Source organism: Uloborus diversus, unplaced genomic scaffold (genome assembly GCF_026930045.1).
Source record: "Uloborus diversus isolate 005 unplaced genomic scaffold, Udiv.v.3.1 scaffold_12, whole genome shotgun sequence".
Classification (NCBI taxonomy): Eukaryota; Metazoa; Arthropoda; class Arachnida; order Araneae; family Uloboridae; genus Uloborus; species Uloborus diversus.
Window position 1 is genome coordinate 4,683,821 of NW_026557876.1, and position 13,639 is coordinate 4,697,459.

At 34.6% G+C, this 13,639-nt stretch overlaps 1 protein-coding gene across 1 annotated transcript in view; it reads left to right on the plus strand.

The window, feature by feature from the left end:
- The window catches only part of LOC129232435 (protein gooseberry-like), a 93,175-nt gene that overhangs the window by 31,780 nt on the left and 47,756 nt on the right, over positions 1–13,639 (plus strand). The window contains exons 2-4 of the mRNA XM_054866581.1: positions 361–533; positions 8,281–8,421; positions 10,872–11,028. Coding sequence (XP_054722556.1) covers positions 361–533; positions 8,281–8,421; positions 10,872–11,028 — 471 coding nt within the window. The remainder of the gene's footprint in view (positions 1–360; positions 534–8,280; positions 8,422–10,871; positions 11,029–13,639) is intronic.

Below are 13,639 nucleotides of genomic sequence, written 5' to 3' on the forward strand. Positions count from 1 at the left end.
TTCAGTTTTTCAAAGTTTTAATTTCCAAAGTTTATATTTAAAAAATCAATGCTGCCCGTTTAGTTTCTATTGATTTTTCAAATATACCGGTCATTTTGTCGATCTTACACCCTGCGTATTCTTTTATACCTTTTAAAATACCTGCTGCGCCATCTGTTGAAGAACATTGTAACTAATTTGAAAAATTTGCCTGACTGAAAATTTATTGTTGTCCCAAGCATAATGAAGAAATAGGTATATATCTGTTGCTCTCCGTTTAGTTTTTATTGATTTTTCAAATGTATCAGTCATTTTTGGAGCACCCTGTAATAAAGAAAGTGAAAGTGTACTTAAAGCAAATTTTCTCATCCTTTGTTTCAGGACAGGGCCGAGTGAATCAATTAGGGGGTGTCTTCATCAACGGACGACCCCTCCCCAACCACATTCGTTTGAAAATCGTGGAGATGGCTGCTTCCGGTGTCCGACCATGCGTCATCAGTCGACAGCTACGAGTCTCACACGGATGCGTATCGAAAATCCTAAACAGATACCAGGTTAGTATCATCTGCAACCACGAAATTACAACCTGTTGGATTATAAATGAGAGAGTGGAACGTTGTTACTCACGAGTCACGAATCGCTAAGTGGGGGGGGGGGGGGTTACAGTACCTGAAAAATGACCAAACGATCAAAAAAAAATTTATTGCTTATTTCGAAACTAAACACCAGTCCAAACACAGGGGAAAAGTTTCCTTGCTTTAGTTTAAATATTTAAAAAGTTATGAGTGGTTTTAGGTCATGCTCGCTATGGGTTCTTATGCAAAAAGAAAACTTTCACTTGATTTTTCTCGATGATCGTTTTTTTGCGTTTTCGTGTCATAAGAATCCCTAAGCATTTTTTTCTATTAAAGATTCAGCTTTAAAGTAATACATTTTGCAATTTAGGATAGTATATTTAACAAAACTGTGCATTGGATAAGCATTTCCTAAATTATTCAAATGTTTAGAGTATGTTATACCTTTAAAAATCATTTTTTTTTAAAAACAAATTACGATTTTTTACGTAACTGATCACAGAAAATTTTCTAGTAAACACAAAAGCAAATGAATGCACAGATTTTTAGAGATGATGATTGTGATCGTTTAGCAAAAAGCTTTTTTTATATTACTTTAAAAACAAAAAAGCCTTAGGGATTAAAAAAATTGAAATTTTCCTAAACGTTTTGAATTTTTAAAAAAAGTAAGCAATATTTTAAAATTTTTAACATAAATTATTGATTATAAAGTAAGTAAGCATCTTATGGTTTCAACAAAAAATAGAATTTACTTAAATTGAAAAAAATTGCTTGAAAGGTACTTTGACCCCTTAAATGTCAAATTGTTGTCCTTCAGACTTAATGCCCACTTTGTATTTGTTTTTAAGCATTAAGTAATTAAGTATAACATTAATTAGCCAAGTACCAACCATAATAGTGAACTAAATGTTAAGCCTACATAGAGTAAAAAGTGAGTAAACACGAAATAAAGAGTATTAGTCTACTGACTCTGATACCTGTTTATGCAATCTGCAACACGAAAGGACAACCTGTTGATTTCTGAGCGAGAGAGAGCGCATGTTGTTGTTTACGAACCACTAAATTGGTCAATCCAAAAAAATGTTACAATTTGTTGTCCTTCAAATTCAACTTCGACTTTGTGACTTTATTTGTTTTTAACTATTAAATAATTAAGAATAATATCAATTAGCTATTAGCCAAGTCCTTATAATAATATAGCGAACTAAATGTTAAGCCTACATAGAGTAAAAAGTGAGTAAACACGAAATAAAGAGTATTAGTCTACTGACTATGATACCTGGTTATGCAATCTGCAGCACGAAAGGACAACCTGTTGATTTCTGAGCGAGAGAGAGCGCATGTTGTGGTTCACGAACCACCAAATTGGTCAACCTAAAAAAGTTACAATTTGTTGTCCTTCAAATTCAACTTCGACTTTGTGACTTTATTTGTTTTTAACTATGAAGTAATTAAGAATAATATCAATTAGCTATTAGCCAAGTCCTTATAATAATATAGCGAACTAAATGTTAAGCCTACATAGAGTAAAAAGTGAGTAAACACGAAATAAAGAGTATTAGTCTACTGACTCTGATACCTGGTTATGCAATCTGCAACACGAAAGGACAACCTGTTGATTTCTGAGCGAGAGAGAGCGCATGTTGTGGTTCACGAACCACCAAATTGGTCAACCTAAAAAAATGTTACAATTTGTTGTCCTTCAAATTCAACTTCGATTTTGTGACTTTATTTGTTTTTAACTATTAAATAATTAAGAATAATATCAATTAGCTATTAGCCAAGTCCTTATAATAATATAGCGAACTAAATGTTAAGCCTACATAGAGTAAAAAGTGAGTAAACACGAAATAAAGAGTATTAGTCTACTGACTCTGATACCTGGTTATGCAATCTGCAACACGAAAGGCCAACCTGTTGATTTCTGAGCGAGAGAGAGCGCATGTTGTGGCTCACGAACCACTAAGTTGGTCAATCTAAAAAAGTTACAATTTGTTGTCCTTCAAATTCAACTTCGACTTTGTGACTTTATTTGTTTTTAACTATTAAATAATTAAGAATAATATCAATTAGCTATTAGCCAAGTCCTTATAATAATATAGCGAACTAAATGTTAAGCCTACATAGAGTAAAAAGTGAGTAAACACGAAATAAAGAGTATTAGTCTACTGACTATGATACCTGGTTATGCAATCTGTAACACGAAAGGACAACCTGTTGATTTCTGAGCGAGAGAGAGCGCATGTTGTGGTTTACGAACCACTAAGTTGGTCAATCTAAAAAAGTTACAATTTGTTGTCCTTCAAATTCAACTTCGACTTTGTGACTTTATTTGTTTTTAACTATTAAATAATTAAGAATAATATCAATTAGCTATTAGCCAAGTCCTGATAATAATATAGCGAACTAAATGTTAAGCTACATAGTATAGAAAGAATGGGCAAACACGAAGTAAAAGTTGTTTGTCCGTGATACCTGAGATTAGTATTCTCTGCAACCTCGAATGGACATTGGACAACCTGAGTTCTGAGAGAGAGAGAGAGAGAGAGAGAATCACCAAATTGGTCTCCAAAAATGTGAAAATTTTATGTCCTTCAAATTCAACGTAAAGTTCGTGACTTTATTTGTTTTTAACTATTAAATAACTAAGAATAAGTTCAGTTAGCAAAGTACTGATAATAATAGTGAACTTAATGTTAAGCCTGCATAGGGTAGAAAGAATTGGCAAATACGAAATAAAGGGTGTTTGTCCAATCTGACACCTGTGGTCAGTATTCTCTGCAACCTCGAATGGACAACCTGAGTTCTGAGCGAGAGAGCACTATCTTTTGACTCACGAATCACTGAATTGGTCTCCAGAAATGTTACAAATTTATGTCCTTCAAACTCAACGTAAATTTTGTGATTTTATTTGTTTTTAACTATTAAATAATTAAGAATAAGATCAATTAGCCAAGTACTGATAAAAATAGTGAACGAAATGTTAAGCCTACATAGAGTAGAAAGAATTGGTAAATACGAAGTAAAGAGTGTTTGTCCAATCTGACACCTGTGGTCAGTATTCTCTGCAACCTCGAATGGACAACCTGAGTTCTGAGCGAGAGAGCACTATCTTTTGACTCACGAATCACTGAATTGGTCTCCAGAAATGTTACAAATTTATGTCCTTCAAACTCAACGTAAATTTTGTGATTTTATTTGTTTTTAACTATTAAATAACTAAGAATAAGATCAATTAGCCAAGTACTGATAAAAATAGTGAACGAAATGTTAAGCCTACATAGAGTAGAAAGAATTGGTAAATACGAAGTAAAGAGTGTTTGTCCAATCTGACACCTGTAGTCAGTATTCTCTGCAACCTCGAATGGACAACCTGAGTTCTGAGCGAGAGAGCACTATCTTTTGACTCACGAATCACTGAATTGGTCTCCAGAAATGTTACAAATTTATGTCCTTCAAACTCAACGTAAATTTTGTGATTTTATTTGTTTTTAACTATTAAATAACTAAGAATAAGTTCAGTTAGCAAAGTACTGATAATAATAGTGAACTTAATGTTAAGCCTGCATAGGGTAGAAAGAATTGGCAAATACGAAGTAAAGAGTGTTTGTCCAATCTGACACCTGTGGTCAGTATTCTCTGCTACCTCGAATGGACAACCTGAGTTCTGAGCGAGAGAGCACTATCTTTTGACTCACGAATCACTGAATTGGTCTCCAGAAAGGTTACAAATTTATGTCCTTCAAACTCAACGTAAATTTTGTGATTTTATTTGTTTTTAACTATTAAATAATTAAGAATAAGATCAATTAGCCAAGTACTGATAAAAATAGTGAACGAAATGATAAGCCTACCATAGAGTAGAAAGAATTGGTAAATACGAAGTAAAGAGTGTTTGTCCAATCTGACACCTGTGGTCAGTATTCTCTGCAACCTCGAATGGACAACCTGAGTTCTGAGCGAGAGAGCACTATCTTTTGACTCACGAATCACTGAATTGGTCTCCAGAAATGTTACAAATTTATGTCCTTCAAACTCAACGTAAATTTTGTGATTTTATTTGTTTTTAACTATTAAATAACTAAGAATAAGTTCAGTTAGCAAAGTACTGATAATAATAGTGAACTTAATGTTAAGCCTGCATAGGGTAGAAAGAATTGGCAAATACGAAGTAAAGAGTGTTTGTCCAATCTGACACCTGTGGTCAGTATTCTCTGCTACCTCGAATGGACAACCTGAGTTCTGAGCGAGAGAGCACTATCTTTTGACTCACGAATCACTGAATTGGTCTCCAGAAAGGTTACAAATTTATGTCCTGCAAACTCAACGTAAATTTTGTGATTTTATTTGTTTTTAACTATTAAATAATTAAGAATAAGATCAATTAGCCAAGTACTGATAAAAATAGTGAACGAAATGTTAAGCCTACATAGGGTAGAAAGAATTGGCAAATACGAAGTAAAGAGTGTTTGTCCAATCTGACACCTGTGGTCAGTATTCTCTGCAACCTCGAATGGACAACCTGAGTTCTGAGCGAGAGAGCACTATCTTTTGACTCACGAATCACTGAATTGGTCTCCAGAAATGTTACAAATTTATGTCCTTCAAACTCAACGTAAATTTTGTGATTTTATTTGTTTTTAACTATTAAATAATTAAGAATAAGATCAATTAGCCAAGTACTGATAAAAATAGTGAACGAAATGTTAAGCCTACATAGAGTAGAAAGAATTGGTAAATACGAAGTAAAGAGTGTTTGTCCAATCTGACACCTGTGGTCAGTATTCTCTGCAACCTCGAATGGACAACCTGAGTTCTGAGCGAGAGAGCACTATCTTTTGACTCACGAATCACTGAATTGGTCTCCAGAAATGTTACAAATTTATGTCCTTCAAACTCAACGTAAATTTTGTGATTTTATTTGTTTTTAACTATTAAATAATTAATAAGATCAATTAGCCAAGTACTGATAAAAATAGTGAACGAAATGTTAAGCCTACATAGAGTAGAAAGAATTGGTAAATACGAAGTAAAGAGTGTTTGTCCAATCTGACACCTGTGGTCAGTATTCTCTGCAACCTCGAATGGACAACCTGAGTTCTGAGCGAGAGAGCACTATCTTTTGACTCACGAATCACTGAATTGGTCTCCAGAAATGTTACAAATTTATGTCCTTCAAACTCAACGTAAATTTTGTGATTTTATTTGTTTTTAACTATTAAATAACTAAGAATAAGTTCAGTTAGCAAAGTACTGATAATAATAGTGAACTTAATGTTAAGCCTGCATAGGGTAGAAAGAATTGGCAAATACGAAGTAAAGAGTGTTTGTCCAATCTGACACCTGTAGTCAGTATTCTCTGCAACCTCGAATGGACAACCTGAATTCTGAGCGAGAGAGCACTATCTTTTGACTCACGAATCACTGAATTGGTCTCCAGAAATGTTACAAATTTATGTCCTTCAAACTCAACGTAAATTTTGTGATTTTATTTGTTTTTAACTATTAATTAATTAAGAATAAGATCAATTAGCCAAGTACTGATAAAAATAGTGAACGAAATGTTAAGCCTACATAGAGTAGAAAGAATTGGTAAATACGAAGTAAAGAGTGTTTGTCCAATCTGACACCTGTGGTCAGTATTCTCTGCAACCTCGAATGGACAACCTGAGTTCTGAGCGAGAGAGCACTATCTTTTGACTCACGAATCACTGAATTGGTCTCCAGAAATGTTACAAATTTATGTCCTTCAAACTCAACGTAAATTTTGTGATTTTATTTGTTTTTAACTATTAAATAATTAATAAGATCAATTAGCCAAGTACTGATAAAAATAGTGAACGAAATGTTAAGCCTACATAGAGTAGAAAGAATTGGTAAATACGAAATAAAGGGTGTTTGTCCAATCTGACACCTGTGGTCCAGTGGCGAATCCAGGATTTTGTTTCGGGGGTGGCTGAGACCATTAAAAATTTGTCTCTTTGACCAAGATCATTGATGTAAACGAGGGCATTTTTTAAAAAAATCTGTATCATAATTATTTGCCTATCAAGAGGTATTGATGGCTAATGATATTCTCTGTGTCACACTTGAAAGTATCTAAAATTTAGTATTGTAAAGTAAGGTGGTAAAGTTTTAAAAGTGGTGTAAAGTTTTAAAATTTAAATGTCAGTGTACTATATAAAAAAAAGAAAGAAAAAAAAAGAAAGGAAAAAGAAAAATGTCATGCATTTTAGACACCATGTCTAAGCAATTTGAAGGCAAATTTCAATTTTCGTTAATTATGCAAAAAAAAAAAAAAAAAAAAAAAAAGAAATGCGCATCAGAGAAGCATGTAGTGTAAACTAAATATAAGAAAGAACCTGAAAAGTCGTGAGCTAATAAGTTTAAAAAAGTGAAAAACAGTTAGAGAGAGAGGGAGAGGAAAAAAACAAGTAAGATTGAGGTCGGCAGTTTCTCTTTCTTCTCTTAAGGATTAAAGAAATAAATTTTTGGCGCAGGTAGGAGAAAATTTCCGAAATTCGAAAGGAAAATGTCGGGAAACTAACATCTCCGTTACTAAAGCCAATGCGTGCATCAACCTGAATGAAAACTAATAAGATAATAAATATAGGAAATTATATCTTTTATTAATATTTTACATTAAGAACGAATTTAGTTCTGGTTTGGGGGAGGCTGCAGCCTCATAGCCACCCCCCTGGATTCGCTACTGCTGTGGTCAGTATTCTCTGCAACCTCGTATGGACAACCTGAGTTCTGAGCGAGAGAGCATTATCTTTTGACTCACGAATCACTGAATTGGTCTCCAAAAATATCCTTCAAATTCAATGTCCACTTAGTGACTTTGTAACTATTAAGTAATTAAGAATAAGATTAGTTAACGAGTTCTAATGATTATAATGAATTAAACTTCTAGCCTAAATATAGCAAAAAAAAAGAATTTAGGAAGCACAAATTAAAGAAAATTTGTCCACTGTCTGATACCGGGATAGCATCATCACTGCAACCACGAATGGGCAACCTGTTGAATTTTACTAAGTGAGACAGCACAAAGTTATGGTTCACGAATCACCGGGGCCCAACTAACTAAAAGTGAGGCCCTAGGCCCACCGAATTTCGAAGCCGCCTGAACCACTGAAGACTCTTCACTGGTTTATTAACAGGTTTAGGGCATGTAGAGATGCCCTTTTGGGGGCCTCTTTGTCTAATCACCGAACTATATATAAATCATTTATCATGTGCATTTATCAATCCGTTTTGTTGCCCCTCATAAATATTACAAAGTAAATTCGTTACGGTAGAATGATTGAAAATTCCCCTTTAAGGATTTTTGTTTTTCCAATTAGTAAGTCATAATTTTTTTTATTTTAAAAATGCATGTCTTTTTCATATAGTTTCAATGCTATGCATAATTGCTTAAGAAGGGGCCCCTTAGGAAGATGGGGCCCCAGGCCTAGGCCTAGTCGGCCTGTGCGGTAATCAGGCCTTGCGAATCACTACACCTCGAATGCTTCAATATTTTCAACTGGCTTTGTAAACACTCATTTGTAAATGTGCCCTTGAAAAAAAAAAAAAAATGCTTACAGGAGTAAGATCGGGTGAGTGACAGACAAGATGTTGAACAATACGTGGCGAGAACTGGGTTATTGCCTTCACATTCTTCAAATTCTCTTCTTAAATTACTTCTTTTTTTTTTCTTTTTTAAGTGGGTTTTATTTTATTTCAGGAAACTGGCAGCATACGTCCTGGAGTAATCGGCGGAAGTAAACCCCGTGTTGCCACACCGGAAGTGGAGAAAAAAATTGAAGAATATAAAAGAGACAATCCTGGTATCTTCAGTTGGGAAATTAGAGACCGATTGATCAAGGTTAGTCTCTTAGTTAAAATTTTATGATGACGCTCTAGAAATTCTAAAAACTGTTGCCTTGATATTAATTAGAACAGGGGTATTCAATTTTTTACGCTTGAAATTTTACAAAAACCCTGACGCTTTGAGTAAACATAGTAATTATTTGTGAAACACCTGTCAAAGTTATAGGGAACCCTAGGGTTCCGCGGTGTGTGCAAACCAGTCTAAAGACCTCTGAACGAAAATAAAGAATCAAGGTCTTCAAGGACATGCAACATGAGAAAGTTTTGGAGTTTAAATCCAATGTGAAAATAAATAAGAAAAGAAACTGTTTTTTTTTTTTTAATTAAGAATGAACATTTTATGAAATTCTTTAATTAAGAGGTTTGCATTGTGATACAATAGAGATGTTTTAAAAATTATACCTATTTAAAGTGTCCAGGAGAAGTCTTAAACTTCATAATTTTCATTTTTTCCCCCAAGAAAATATATGAGGTGTAGTATTTTGTTCTGCACATTCTTATCCCAAAAGTTTGAAACAGTAAGAAAACTTCCGAAGTTGTTGTAAAAAATTTACAACTTGAGGAGATAAGTAAACAAGGATTTAAAAGTTCAACATAAAATGCGTTTTTTCTCAGTTTCAATATTTTAATTGTCGCGCAGGGTATTTTAAAAAGCAGTTGAGTTAGTGCTTCAAAATATTTTTTGTGTGTGGAAAAGAAAGTTATTTAGGAGCTATGCTTCAATACAAACTGTAGTGATCAATAAATTTTTTAAAATTAAAAACATAAATTTAAATTTTTGAAATATCGACTAATTTAAGTAGTTTTTTCTTTTTTTATGCCTAAAATTGTATTATACAAATCTTTGAGGCACGAAGATACTTTATTTAAGAGCTTTTTTAAAGTTTCTACAACCTTTTTTGTTCCCAATCCTACGCGTATAATGAAGTTCACAGTACAACAACGTGCACCTATTTTTAATGTGTCCACTATCAGATTTTGTTCCCCACTATAGTATTTGAATCTATGACAATTGATTCATAAAATGCAAGTTTTCATGATATAGTTGCCAAAATTAAAAAAGTAAAGTTAATGTTTTAGAAAGTTATGAGAAATCAAAGTCTTATTGTGTGTGTCTATGATCCGAGGCTGCGTTAAGACTCGCTGCTAAAAATTCAGGAAATATTTAAGGTAAATTTTACTGTAAAATCGTGAGCTTACAGTACAGATGAAATTTTTCAGTAATTTTTACCGGGAAAAGCTAACGACTGTAGCGCCAGTTTGTATAACACGTGATTTGCGGGGCGAAGCAACTAATTCCCATTCATGGTTATAGTTAAGACAACTAATTCCGAAAAAAGAGATCTGGCTTCGAATCCCGCTGCTCGTATTCCTCCCCCCTTTTTTTATTCAACTGAACCAGCCGTAGTGTTTTTGCTTTTTTACCGTAAAATTTACAGTAAAGCAGGATTTTTTTAAAATTCAAATCAACTAGCCGTAGTGTTCTTGCTTTTTTTTTACCGTAAAATTTACAGTAAAACAGGAATTTTTTTACTCAACTGAACTACCCGTAGTGTTCTTGCTTTTTTTACCGTAAAATGTACAGTAAAATAGGAATTTTTTAAAATTCAACTCAATTAGCCGAGGTGTTCTTGCTTTTTTTTACCGTAAAATGTACAGTAAAACAGGAATTTTTTTTATTCAACTGAACTAGCCGTAGTGTTCTTGCTTTTTTACCGTAGAATTTAGAGTAAAAGAGGGTTTTTTTTTAATTCAACTCAACTAGCCGTAGTATTCTTGCGCTTTTTTTACCGTAAAATTTACTGTAAAACAGGATTTTACGGTAAAAAATACTAGCAACATGGATGCCAGTACTTTTTACCGTAAAATTGGAGGAAATTTTTTAACAGCCCTTTAAACTTTTTTCATTAGTGCCCTATTCGTGTGAATCCCTGACTAGGGTCGCGCTTTCCACTATTCGCGTGGTAAGAGCGGTTTACCCTTGTTTTCCATTTATTTTTATTTATTTATTTATTTATTTTTATTTCCAATGGCACATTTAAAGACAGTTGAATATCAAAAGGATAACAACAAAACTATAAATGAAAACGAGCAATCCAATAGCGTTCCCAGATGGATGTCCGAGGGAGAGCTGGACAAATGAGGCATGTCCATTACTTCGTGGAGATCACATAAAGTGCAGAAAGGGTCAGGAATCACGTTGATACGACAGAGATGTTTTCGTAGGCAATCATGGCCAGATAATAAACGAAACATGGCGACAGATTTCATCCTAGGCCAATTAGGGACATTCAGAATCAGCTCAAACCATGGTTTATTGCTGTTGCGATTATGCTCTTTCCAATTTATATGCTGTGTGAAATAACGCACTACATAACGTAATTGACCAAAATTAAACTCAGTGAATTCAAGTGACTTTGTTTTTTTCTCTCTCTCTCCCGCAAGGAGGGAATCTGTGACAAGAGCTCGGCCCCCAGCGTCAGTTCGATCAGCAGGGTGCTGCGCGGATCCAGGCACGGATCCAGGTCCGGAGATTCCGGGAGCGACTCCGGCTGCGACGGGAGCAAAAAAGCCGACCACAGCATCGACGGGATCCTTGGAGGTAAGGCAATTGTCGTCTGTATAGCAAGAAAATTTGATGCTGGAAATGTTAATAAAGCATGCAATATTCAAAATGGGTGTTGTTCGGAATTTTTCGGATGTTTACATGTGTTTGTATATAGTAGGGGTGGGTCGATGGCGATGTGCCGATTGCGAAAACGAATGAGACGGCTGCAAAAACGAATACAGTCGTCCCTCGCTACTTCGAGTTTCGACTTTCGCGGCTTCACTACATTGAGGTTTTTTTTAGGGTTTTTTTTTTTTAAATATAGTAATTAACCTTTTTTATGCGCTTGTATAAGCTTTTTGCTACAAAAGAATAACAAAGCATGTCTTTTAAGTAAGGTTAGCTCTTTTGAGGGGCTGTAGTTGCACTAGTTGAGAGAGTGGAGGTATAAAATCTCTGAAGAAAGTGAAGGGAATCGCTATCTCATTTTAACCGTTAAACACAACTGAAAAATATAAATCACTGTATTATTACTAGGGGATAAATACATCTGTAGTGTAGATGGTGTTCAATAATGTACTAGCTTTTCAAGTTGTTTACGTAATACCTTTAATGAGGATGAATGTTGAGAAAATACGGGGGCACAAACGGTTACTAACTGGCAATTAATTTTCATAGATTAGTAGTAGTGTGTAATAACTGTTTAGTGTATTATTTTGTGCAATATATTGAATACTACAAATTTAATGGTGGCTAAAGGTGCTGTTTCATGTCTAGGGTGCTCTATCTTAAAAACCTATTTAAATAGTCTGCAGCGCCTTTTGTAGAAGTTGGTTTGCAGCGCCAGCAGAGTACATTTGAATGCCTTTTACTTGTTTTTAGTTCTTTACAATGCTCGTACTTGTTTTGTGTTTTTAAGATATTAAATTGGTTCTTGTTAAACGAATGCTATGTGCTCCTTTTTCCGACTCTGCAAGTCCTAAGTTTTACGTGCTCTAATAAGGAAAATATGCGGTTTATAAATACAGAATCCTACTTCGCGGAAATTCAGTTATCGCGGTAAAGTATGGAACGAATTAACCACGATAAACGAGGGTTGATTATACAGTGAAACCTGTGTAAGTTGACCACTCGCGGTTCACTATTTTAGTGGTCAACTTAAACAGGTGGTCAACTTACAGAGGTTGATTTATATGATAAGGGCTGATTCCGTGCCTGAAAAAAAGCGGTCAACTTAGACAGGTGGTCAACTTACAAGGGTGGTCAACTTCACAGGTTTTACTAGTTCATAACTTAAATGCTTCACTTTTCACCAAATATCTAATCATCTGCCAATATTGTACATTTAGTAGCGGATGAATTGAGGATAGTTGAGGAATTTTTAAACTGCATTTACCATGTTTTCTCTTATATACACAAAACCGCTTCTCCATAAGTCTCAGACCATGTCAAATTCTATTTCCGCTTCTTCACATCATTAGTTAGCTTGAAGGAGCTGGGTGGGGATATGGGGGGGGGGGGGCAAGATCGAAAGAATAAGTTCGAAGCGATTCCATCGGCTCAATTTGCGGTAAGCGATTTGCAGCCTCCCAGGTGCAAATGACCGGCAAACAGCGCCATTGATCATGGCTGTCGGAAAAGGGGACGAACTTCGCAAACACGAGCTCAAGTGGAAGCTCGGGAGGGTGGACCTGAGACTCGATTCGAACGTTCGAACGCCCTTGATGGGATTACCTTCCGCGGCGTTGTCGCTGTTGACTTTTATTGATGAAAAAAGCTGTTAGCTTTACGAATTATGTTTGAGTTTATGTACATGAAATCTAAATGCTTTTGCAACAAAAGGAAGTAGTGGTGAATGGAAAAATAAAAGTAAATAGAGTCTCTTTCTCTCAGTGTATGTGTGCACTAGGGTGGTTTAAAAATACATGTAAAAAAAAGTTTCTCCTAGATACCAGGACACCCCCTCAATATTTTGAGATTTATAGCACATTAGCAATATATACTGGAAGAATTTTAGCTTCCTATTTCAACTGAAAGAGGGTGCTCAACCAGTGACGGGGCTCAACCCCCTCCCCCAAACTTTATAAGTAAGGAAAGGAGGGTTGCAAAAATACATTGAACTGGAAAAACAATTCTACGTATTATAATATACACGAGCAGTGGCGCACACAGGAATTTTGCAAGGGGAGGGTCCAAGATCGAAAGCCTCATTTTCATAATACGTCGTTAAACATATTGACTTGATTTTGTCGATTCGCGAGAACGGAAAACAGTAAAAAAAAAACTATTGAATAAATAATTAGCATTTTGTAATGAAATATACTCAAACAAATTACCAGAAAGCAAAATAATTTTACGCTTTTACTTTTCTTATAGTTAAGAAATGGATTCAGCAAAGCAAATTCATCGTTGTAGAAGCACCATATGGTTATAGAAGTTCATAGACACTCATTTTAATCTATAAATACAAAACTAAAAATATCGTTATTATAGTGTGTTCATTTATAATCACCATTCTACTTCTTTTAGGTCATTTGTTGTAGGAAAAGTGCACAATATTTCTGAAAATCTTCTAGCATAACGATTTTATTTTTTCATTTATTAGAACTGAAGTTATCGTTATCTTTGTTTGGAAATATTTTTCGTACAAAATACATAGAACCGT